Source organism: Peromyscus californicus, unplaced genomic scaffold, assembly GCF_007827085.1.
Source record: "Peromyscus californicus insignis strain IS unplaced genomic scaffold, ASM782708v3 Scaffold_14__1_contigs__length_90479793_seg_2, whole genome shotgun sequence".
Classification (NCBI taxonomy): Eukaryota; Metazoa; Chordata; class Mammalia; order Rodentia; family Cricetidae; genus Peromyscus; species Peromyscus californicus.
The window spans coordinates 6,721,761-6,732,555 of record NW_026294436.1 but is presented as its reverse complement, the minus strand read 5'-3'; the positions used below and the strand labels follow the sequence as shown (position 1 = coordinate 6,732,555).

Genomic DNA, 10,795 nt, shown 5'->3' with positions numbered 1-10,795 from the left:
TAGGAGGTATGGACCAGGGTTTGTGCTTCGTTTGCTGTGCTTAGAAGCAGACTCTCACGTTACCTCAGACCCACTAAGTAGAATATCTGTTCCTCGTCCTGCCTGCCCCCCATGGTGGGACTGCAGTTGTGTGCCGCCACAGCTGGTTTAAGCAGTGCTTGGCATGGAAGTCACCAAGGCTTTGGGCATGCTGGGCCAGCACTCTGCCGATTAAGCTACATCCCCAGACCAGGTGTGGGATTTCTAACCCAGCTGGTGTTTTCCTGAACAAAGCTAATTTTATTCTGGGGGCAGAGGGGGATGGAGGGGAATGACAAAACCAAAGCCTGATGCCAGAGGTTAGCTCTTCTGGAGAGAGACGAAACACTGTCTAAGCTCAGCCAGATCGAGACAAGCCATTCAGAGCGGTGGAGGGGTGGGGCCAGTAAGATGGCAGAGGCGCCTCCACACTCCCCACACACGGTAAGAAAAGCGAAGAAAGTCTCCGCAGATGTGGCTCAGCGGGTAGTGCTTGCCCGGTGTGCACAGGGCCCTGGGTTCTAGCCCAGCTTTACATGAGCTGAGTGTGCCGTGCACACCTGCAATCCTAGCACTCCAGAGGTGGATGCAAAAGGATCAGAAGTTCAAGGTTATCCTCAGCTACATGGCCAGCCCAAGGCCAGCCTGGGCCAAGGGAGACCCCGTCTCAGAAGTGCGAGGGAGAGGGAAGGACGTAAAGACAAGGAAAACCCGCAGAAACTTTCCAGGCTGGGGTGCATCGCTAGGGACTTTTCCTGTAGCTTTGACAAATGCCCAACAAGGGACAGCTTCATGGAGGAAGGGGTTGTTCTGCTGCACAGTTCCAGAGTCCAAATCTGGGGAAGCCAGGGTGGCAGGAAATGGCTGAAAACACACACCTTCGCTGTCAGGAGCGGGAACCAGATGGATGTGGGTACTCAGCCAGCTTTCTCCTTGTCATTCAGCCGAGGACCCGGGCCCATGGAAGGCTGTCCGCACACAGGATGAGTCTTCCCACCTCAGCAGCTTAACCACGATAGTCTTTCTCAAGTGTGCCTCCTGGTCCACGCTAGGTCCTTTAAGATGACATTGCGCATCACAGGCTCTAATGTCCCTTTCCACAATGTGAAGACATATTTTTCCCAGTGCCGTTGCTCAGTCCTCACCGGGGGCCTGACATGCCTTCCCTGGCAGGGAGGGTGAAGTCAGTTCAGGCCCTCCAGCCTCGGGTAGCAGAGTGAGGCCGTCCTCACGGTGAGGACCTCAGGCCTTCCTGCCCCCACACGCTGTCGTTGCCAAAGTGCCCAGCTACCACTCTCCTGTGCCTTTGGCCTGAGTCTCCCCTGGGCATGTGACCACCCACCAGAGCTGCACCTTAAGCAAAGAGAGGCAGCAAGGGAGGAGCAGGGAGCCTGCATTGGTACGAAGGCAGGTCCCGGTGTGTGGCCCACACAGGCCTAGTGTGCTGCTGGGATAGAAGGAGCACTTGCTAAGACTGCCCCGGTGACAGCTCGTGTCTGCTGTGCCCCTGGGGCGGACGGAGCCCCGGGCGTGGGGCGGACGGAGCCCCGGGCGTGGGGCAGAGCCTGTCTAGACCTTGCCCCAGCTGCCTGTCCCTCTGGAAGGGCGATGATGGCCCAGGCTACCCCAACAGGGCGCTGGACATTTGCTCCATGGCTGGAACAAGTTCCGGTGTCACATTGGCCTCTGGGGTGTGGGAGCAGTGACCCTCCCCCCTCCTCCCTGCAGTGGGAGGCAGGCCACCTGGCATGGCTCTGGGCCACCCGCCGCCTCGGCTCTGGGCCCTCGTGTCTGCACCTCCCTCAGTGAGGTCCTTGCCGTGCCAACACACGTGTGCCCGCTGTGCAGGACAGTGCTCTGCTCGGCCTTTGCTGGTGTTCTCACGGCCTGGGCACCTCTGTCCTCTCTCAGCAGCTCCCAGGAGCGGCTATGCAGGCTTTGAAGGCCATTCATAAATGTATGTGTGTGTGTGTGTGTGTGTGTGTGTGTGTGTGTATGGGGGGGGGTGTTGCTGTATATACTGAACACGTGGCCGTCAGAGGACAGCTTGCAGGAGTCAGTCTCTCCTCCCACCACGTAGGTCCCAGAGTTCTGACTCAGGTCGGCAGGCTCACTGACAGTGCCTTTATCCAGAGCCATCTTGCCATACCCTACCCCTATCTTGCTTTTTTTTTTAGTTAGTTAGTTAATTCATCAATTAATTTTGAAACAGAATCTCACTATTGTAGCTACATCTGACCTGACTCTGACTATGTAGACCAAGGTGGCCGTAAACTCAGATCTGCCGTCCTCTGCATCCTGAGTTCTGGGATTAAAGGTGTTTGTCACTATGCCTGGCTTCCCATTGTGTGTGTGTGTGTGTGTGTGTGTGTGTGTGTGTGTGTGTGTGTGTGTGTTTATGTATGGGTTTAAGGGCATCTATATACATGTATACATGTATAGAGGTTAGAGGACCACCTCAAATGTCATCCCTCAGACACCATCCACTTTCTTGTTTGAGACAGTCTCCCAGTGGCCTGGAACTTCTTTGAATAGGCTAAACTAACTGGGTGATGAATTCCCGGCTGTGCCAGGCTCTCCCTCCAACTGGCCTGCTCTGGAAAAAACACACCACCTCAGCTGGTTTTTCATACCAGCTCTGGGACTCAAACTCCAAGTGTACAGTTGGATAATATGAATCTTGGACCACTCTTTGAAGAGCACGTGGCAATTGTCTTTAATCCACACTTACCTGAAAATACAAGTCCTGACATGACTGTAGGGCAAAGGACCCAAGTCCATGTCTGGGTTTGAAGCCGGGTGGTGGTGGCGCATGCCTTTAATCCCAGCACTCGGGAGGCAGAGGCAGGCAAATCTCTGTGAGTTCAAGGCCAGCCTGGTCTGCAGAGTGAGTTCCAGGAAAGGCACAAAGCTACACAGAGAAACCCTATCTCGGGAAAAAAAGAAAAAAGAAAGAAAGAAAGAAAAAAAAAAAGAAAACCTACTAAAACCCACCAATCCCTGGGCACAAAAATCCACCAATCCCTGTGCAGGGTAAAAGGGCCAAAGAAAGAACACCTTGCTCCTGACTTGACCTCAAGCCTGGGACCAGGGCCAAGAGAAAAAAATCCCACCAGTCCCCGAGCTTGCCCCAAGATCAGGCCACAATAATCCCACCAATCCCATGCCACCCTGGACCGCTCTGCCCACCCCACAGGAAACCCTAGATAAAGCCGGCCTCCTGCTCAGTCCCTGCTGCTTCTCGCCAGAGCAGAGGCAGCCACCCTCTTGTGTCTGTCCCAACAAATCTCTTGTGTGAGGTTTGTTGTGTGGTGTGGCTTTGTGGTATTCCTTGGCTCCTGACTGCCAGGATGCCTTTCCCTTCAGAGCTGTAACACTTACAATGGCAAAAGCAGAGGAAGAGATGCCCCAGATGCCTGAGGTGGAGTCAGGGACAGCGGCTGGCAAAGGTTTAAATTGTCTCTTTTCCTCGAGGAGAGCGCTCTTCTTTGCTGAGAGGTGAGATTGTAGTGTGGGGAGCTTCATGGAGGAAGGTAGGTGTATGCCAGGCAGCTCAGGAATGGAGTGTGTGGACACTGGCTGGTTATGTAGCCTCGAGGCACGTTTCCTGTTTTGGAAACCCTCTATCAAGTGAGTGTTGGCATGGCCCTGTCTGCTTCACTAGACTCTGGTGACTAGAGGTAGGGAAGCCACATGACCTTGTTTCTCCAGCTCTGAAGGCTACAGAGAGAACCTATACCAAGGCCAACCCAGTCCTACCCTCCTCCTAGCCGACCTAGCAGGTAGTTACGTGACAGACTCTTCCTGGAGAGATGCAACACACGTCTGCTCACCCCAGATGCGGAGCCCACAACTGACCGAAGTACAGATACCACCAAAGCCCAACATGGTGGGCCAATGAGTTTTATTGGGGTTACTTACAGGAATATCAGTGAGGGATTACTTACAGGAGAATGGATGAGGGCTTACTTAAAGAAGCAGAAATGGCTCACAAACAGCTACATCACCGAGGCCCACTCCAACATGGGTGACAGCTCACAAAGCTGGGAACCTGGAGCCCAGGGCACAGCCTTCATGCAGCTCAACAGGTTGAGGAGTTCTTTCCAGGTCCCAGTTGGTCTGTTGGTCTAAAACCTCTTCCATACAACTGAGCTGGTTTCTGCTTCTTCCAGGCATCTTGTCTGGTCGAGAGTCTTATTTACAGCTAGGTTTTTCTGAGTCTTCTTGGCAGCTCTGTTCCCATTGTTTACTCTGGTGGAGAGGCCTAGTGAATCCTGTAGGTTTCAGGAACTTCCTGAAGCTATTTTGAATTATGTACTTTCTTGCTTGCCGGCCTTCCCTGCAGGAAGAACTGTTTCAATCTCCGAGAAGACTGTTACAGAGTATCAGGTGAGGAATTTCTATGGCGGCAGGAGTAACACTAGCAGTCTCTTTTCGAATCATGTAGCAAGTGGTTGTGGTTCCAGCGGCAGCCTCCTCACGACATGGTTCTCTGAGGTACTTAGTTAGCCCTTGACTAGGTTTCCAGGTGTGGCTTCCAGTGTCCCAGCATGTACTTCCTGCTGCCTGCTACCTGTGGGCTCCCTGTAGTGCAACAGCTTCCTCTTCTAACCCTGAGCCCTGGAGACTGTGGGGTGGTGGCTGCTGACCAGGCCACTGTCATCTCTGGCTTCCACATTTCCCAGTACCCTCTACCTGGATGGCCTTCCTCTACCATCCTGACTCTTCCAAAGTAACCCTCAGGGAAGCCCCTGGACTCTAGTGTTTTGTTTTTTTAATGTGTGTGAAGACATATGTGTGCAATGGAGGTGGAGGACACTCTCTGTGTCATCCTCAAGAATATGGGTCACCTCAAATTGCTTTGGAGCTTGCCAGATTGGCCAGGCTGTTGGCCAGCAAGCCCCAGGGACCCTCCTCCCTCCTCCCCCACAGCTGGAATTACTGGGATCCACCATGGAGCCCAGTGTTTTTGACATGGCTACAGGCTTGATCTCGGATCCTCATTAAAGGCTAGTACATTACCATGGCACCACTCCAGCAATTCATAAATGGCTTTTATTTTGATTTGCTTTTTGTTTCTGAGACAAGACCTCATCCCAGGCTGGCCTTAAACTGATCTTGTTTCTACTGAGGAGGGCCGAGATTGGCACCTTTGTAACACTGTCCTGCACAGCCCACTGTTGACAAAGAGATCTGAACACGGGGTCTTCCCATCTCATGTCAGATCCCAGCAGGTTCCTTCCAATGTTCGAAAAATACAAAACAATTGTAAGAGAAGAAAATCATTCATGATTTTGATGACTTCAAAGCCATCTTGTGACACTGTCAGCTCATGGCCTGACAGCTCCCTGTGTAGACGACATTATTGTCCCTTGGACAGATACTGCCTCACCTGACAGGCTTGACCATGTGCTTGGGCCACTGGGATGGAGTGGACTGAACATCTGTCACGTGTGAGCAGGAACTGTCTGGGCTTGCAGGCTTTGGCCTGGCCTCCTTGCGTCTACCATACAGGGCAAAGTCTAAGATTGCTGCTCCTTCGACCTGGCGTCCTGAGCAGGAAACATCCAAGAGACCTGGACCAGGTCCTAGCCTTGAGTGTAACCCACAGGCAACTTGCAGCTCCAGAGAGGGGTTTGTAGTTACAAGTCATTGAGATTTTTGTGTGTGCAAGTTGATGTGTGCAACAAATCACTACTGTTCACGTGAGTACATGTGCATGCGTGCTACTGTACTCGTGTGAAAGGCAGAGAATTTTCAGGGGTCTACACTCTCCATCATGTGATACAGAGATCCCACGTAGGTCATTGGCTTATGTAGCCAACACCCTTTTCTGCTGAGCCCCCTTGCTGGATCTTAAATTTCTTTTTTTTAATTTTGATCTTAGGTTCGCTTGTTTCTTAAGACAGTCTCTCATTGGCATAGAGCTCACCAGTTTGGGCGAGCTGGCTTGTAAGCCCGCGGGATACAAGCTCATGCCACCACACCTGGCTTTTGTGGGGGTCCTCATGCGTACACAGCCACGTGCTCTGAGCCAGTCACCCAGCCCAGCAGTGGGATCGAGTTGTTAAGCAGAAGCTATGGTTACAGAAGTGACACACACCTCACGGGAGTTTCTGTGCTGTGTGGCCATCACTCCAAGGCACAGCCCTGTCTTTTCGGCCTCGAGACTCCAACAGCTGCTCAGTCCTCCACTGGCACTTACCTAATGGTCTTGAGGTAACAGAGGCCTGCCTGTGGACAGCCGATTTGGGTGGGACTCTTGTAGCGTGCTTCCGAGGGCGGCTCCCCACCACCACCCACATTGTTGGGGGGACAGCAGGCTGTCGGTAGGGGTCTGTACTGAGGTCCACCAACCTCTTAACTATCCTGCAGCAGCGCCTGCTCTTCCGTCCCTAAAAATTTTTGATTTTTAAAATTATTTTATGTGTATAGGTATTTTGTCTGAAGATATGTCTGTGTGCCACATACATGCCTGGTGTCTGCAGAGCCCGGAACAGGGAGTTGGATCTTTTAGAACTGGAGTTACAGATGGTCGCGAGCCACCACCTGAGTGCTGAGAATTGAACCCAGGTCCTCTGGGAGTGCAACCAGTGCTCTAACCTGAGCCACCTCTCCAGCCCCCACCTTTATGCCTTACTAGGGCACAAGCTGTTGCTTTTCAGGTACTTTGGGGGGTGGAGTGCAGAAAGGGTGGAAGGAAATGTTGGGTGCCTGAGGCCCAGGGCAAGTTCACCCAGAAGCCAGCAGCATTCCTTCAAGCTTTTGTGTCCAGCTCCTCAGCTTCCTTCCTCCCTCACACAGGCACCTTGCTCTGTCCCACAGAAGACCACCCATCAGGGTCACAGGGCGCCCTGAGGCTTTGTGGAGAAAGCCGTTTCTCAATGATTCCCGTGTAGGAAGCATTCCACCCACTGCTGCTCACCACCGTCTCTCACATCGGCCAGCTGTGCAAACCAGCTGGGTTGCAGGCACACAGAACCCCAGGTAACTTTTCATGTTGTTATGCAGATGTTAACGTGGTTTTGAATGATGCTAACACAGTGAATTCATCTTGTTTGCGTGCATGTGTAAACCCAAAGTGAATGTCAGGTGTCTTTGTCTATTGCTCGCTACCTTTTAAAAATTTTTGTGTATGGGTGTTCCTCGTACACACATCTGTGCATCACTCATGTGCCTGTTGCCTGCACAGACCAGAAGAGGGCATCGGATCCCCTTGAACTGCAGTTACAGTTGGGAGCCACCACATAAGTGCTGGGAATCAAACTGTGGTCCTCTAGAACAGCCAGTGTTCCTGACTGCTGAGCCACCTCCCCAACCCCTCCCCCTTATTTTAAAATGTTATGTGTGTGACAGGCACATTTGAGGTGGCTCTCTTTTCACCATGTGGTCCCAGAGATCAAACACAGTAGCTTAGGGGCAAGCACCTTTCCCTACTGAGCCATCCATCCCTGGACACTCCACCAGAACCAGGAACTCTGTGCCTTAGAATGGCCAGCCATAAAACTTCAGGGAGCCAGCTGGCTCCACTGCTCCGGTGCTGAGGTCACACGTGCTGACTTTCACATGGACGCTGAAGATTTGAACATGGGCTAGCTTGCACAGCACACCGTCTTGACTGAGCTGTCTCCCTCGTGCTAGGTTTACCTCATGGCCAGAGCAAAGGGGGCAGTTATGTCCATGGAACCCGAACTAGTCATTGCTAGTAAGCAACTAATAAAAAGACACACACCCCCATTCTTCTTCTCGGTGAGATGAGCAATCCAGTTTAACTTCCATTTCCAAGTATTTATTTCTTCCCTATCAGAGCCTTATTCTGTGAAGGTCTGGCTTTGATTTCCTGGAGTGACTCCAGCACCTGAAGAAACACTGTACTCATCTTTTAAAAAATACCCTAAACATTTGTTCCCTTGTTACTGATGGACCAAGAAGGTTGGATCTTACAGTAAGACCTCATCCTGCTGGCCACTCTCTCAGCATTCCAACACAATTAATGCTTTACATTATGACAGGCCTCAGAAATGGCCAAACCACGTGCCGGTTATGCTTAAGAGATGATAGCACCTGTGAGGAGGAAGCTGAGGAGGTAAATGACTGTTATGTGGCCTGGCACCACACTGGAGCATGCCACCTATTCTCAGGGTGTCCCTTCTCTCTGGGGGCACTATGTCAAACCTTAAAAATCTGTAGCACTCTTGCATCTACCACTAATTGCTCTGATGCACCAGAATTCGTTCCTAGTACTTTGACAGCATCCCACATCAGGGACACCTCAGCATCTTATGTAGTCTTTAAGGACAGTTATAATAAACATGTATCTTCACACAGAAACTTAAAAAAAAAAATACTTTAACACAATACATTGGTATTGCCAAGAACTACAATTCAACAGAGAACACTGCTAAAACATTCATATAAATACTAACATGTGCAGATTCACTCCATTAGAAAATTCGTCTATTAGAATACTAAAGACCTATCTCAGCAAAGCCCACAGAAAACAACTATTTGAACAGTAGGAACACTAGAAATACCAACTATGAGGTTTATGGAACAGTGAGGGGAGAGAATTTGGTTCATTTGCCATTAAGTCACAACGGACACAATCTAAAATACAACTTTAGACTAGCAGTGTATAAAAATACTTTTTAAACAATACTTTTGGTAGGCATACGTAGCGCTTAAAAACAAACAGCTATGTAGTCTTCCGTCTTCTGAAGGCCTAGAAACAATCCAATTGACCGCCTTTGGCTAGCTTTTACGACTCGACCTGGAAAGCACGTTCTCTCACACATCATGTACACACACACACACACACACCGAGAGTAACACAGCCTCCTCCTTTGTCCTTGGTACACACTGACAATTACAAAGAGGCTTCCATCTCACAGAGGATGTAAAACAAGGAGAGCCCATTTCCAATTCCAGGGCTGGATGAACACAGAAAAAAAGCAAAGTGGAATTCATGGGTACATGGTTTCTATTTCACTTAAAGGCCCCAGCCTGTGAGTTTAGTCTGGCATATCAATGTTTAGCTTGGGAGGTGGAGGAACGTATTTTCCAGGACTCTGTGTTATAACTACCCTGGCCTTCTTTCCAAACATGGGAGCAATTTTCGGAGCTTCTGGAACCGATGAGTCTTCGGCATCTTCACGGTCTTCGTGATGGAGATCGTAAGAGATATTCCCATATTCTCTTAAAAACGGGAAAACTTCAAGTAGAAACTGACAGAAATCCCTGCGAATACCAAACCACCAATGATTGCCCCCTTTCCGCCTAAACGTCGTAGCCATCAAAGTCAGTAATGAGAGCCAAAGCGGGGTGAATATGGAAATGTATGAGAACGTATTGTGGTCATCCAGTCTGTGAACCAGCAGGACCTCAAAGGTGAGCAGGGGTACGACGATGGTGATCCAGCTGATGGCCATGGTCACATGTGTTCTTCGCTGCTCAGCAACCACATCCAGGGACCGCAGGAACAGGAGGGACCACACGATGTAGTAGAGAACCACCAGGCAGAGGAAAGACATGAGGATCCACAGGGGCACAAACACCACCAGCCATGGCCAGTGGATAATCCTGTCCAGCTTCAAGGCGATGAAAATGAACTGCAGGATGTTGACAGAGCACAGGATCTCCAGCTCCAAGGACCTGTCATGTCGGAAGCCCCAGACACAGGCAGCCACGGACACGGGGGAAACGAAGAAGAGCGGCATGAAGACCAGCAGCCAGAAGTGGGTGCCCCTCTCCACCCTGTCGCAGACTAGGATCTCAAACATGAGCAGCAGCAGGTGGATGCCCACGGCAATCAGCATGGCTTTGAACTCCACGCAGGCTTCACCCTCCGTACGGTAGCGAGGGTTGCGTGCCCACACGCCCGCACCCACTGAGGCGCCCACGATGACCAGGAGCTTCCACAACCAGATGGGGGCGAAGACCGCCCAGTAGCTCCACTGGATGATGCCGTCCAGGCGCAGGGGCAGCAGCACGGAGAAGAGCAGCAAGCAGGCATAGATGAGGAACTTACTGGGGTTGAAGTCCTGGAACAGGCCCCTGGGGTTCATGGCGAAGGTTGCACCCTCTCTAGATGCACATCCGCCCGCCGTGCGTGCGGAGGAGGCTGCAGACCGCCGCTCCGAGAGGCCGGAACACGTGCGCGCAGTCACGTGGCCCGGCCGGAAGCGAGCTGAGGGCACAGCGTGCGCTGGCCGGGAACGGTGCCGTGCCTACGCCGGAGGCGCTGCCCGGGCCCTGGAGCCCAAGCTTGGGTGGGTGCCCACGCCGCCTGCCTTCATTCCGCACCTACGGTGGCCGACGCCTCGCTGCGTGCGGTGTCAGGTGGGACCTGGCGCGCCGCCGACTCCGCAACCCGCGGGCCGCTGCCTGGGAGCGGGCCGAGACCTCCGGAGGACGCTTCCTGGAGGAGGCCGGAACATGGAGGAGGGAATGAGCTCACATCCTCCCGGCAGGCTTGGGGGCGGGGCCTGGGGTGGGGCGGGGTCCCCGGGGAGGGGCGGGGCCCGGGGCGGGGCGGGGCCGGAGAACAGAGGGAGCGGCGCTAGGCTCCCAGCAGGGCGAGCCTGTCACCGCAGGGGCGGGGCACGGGGATTGGGGGCCACCCCCGGGGGCGCGCAGTAGGACTCCTGCGAGGTGCGGGGAGAGGCGGCTGTGTGATGTGTGGTGCGGGAGTCTGGGTGTGCAAGAGCACAGGCGGGTGGCTGGCGGGCGTGGGAGTGAGAGCGCGCCGGTAACTGTGCAATTGCCCAGCACTGATGGA

The 10,795-nt window shown here is 52.6% G+C and overlaps 1 protein-coding gene across 1 annotated transcript; it reads right to left on the bottom strand.

Moving 5' to 3' along the window:
• Window positions 1–8,354: 8,354 nt before the first annotated feature.
• Tmem185b (transmembrane protein 185B) lies at window positions 8,355–10,435 on the bottom strand. Its single transcript, XM_052736733.1, has one exon. It carries the CDS (start codon window positions 10,080–10,082, stop codon window positions 9,030–9,032), a length of 1,053 nt encoding a protein of 350 aa, XP_052592693.1. The 5' UTR covers window positions 10,083–10,435; the 3' UTR covers window positions 8,355–9,029.
• Window positions 10,436–10,795: the final 360 nt, after the last annotated feature.

Excerpts from the sequence above, each read along its gene's own strand:
- Tmem185b (XM_052736733.1), bottom strand. The coding sequence starts at position 10,082 with ATGAACCCCAGGGGCCTGTTCCAGGACTTCAACCCCAGTAAGTTCCTC.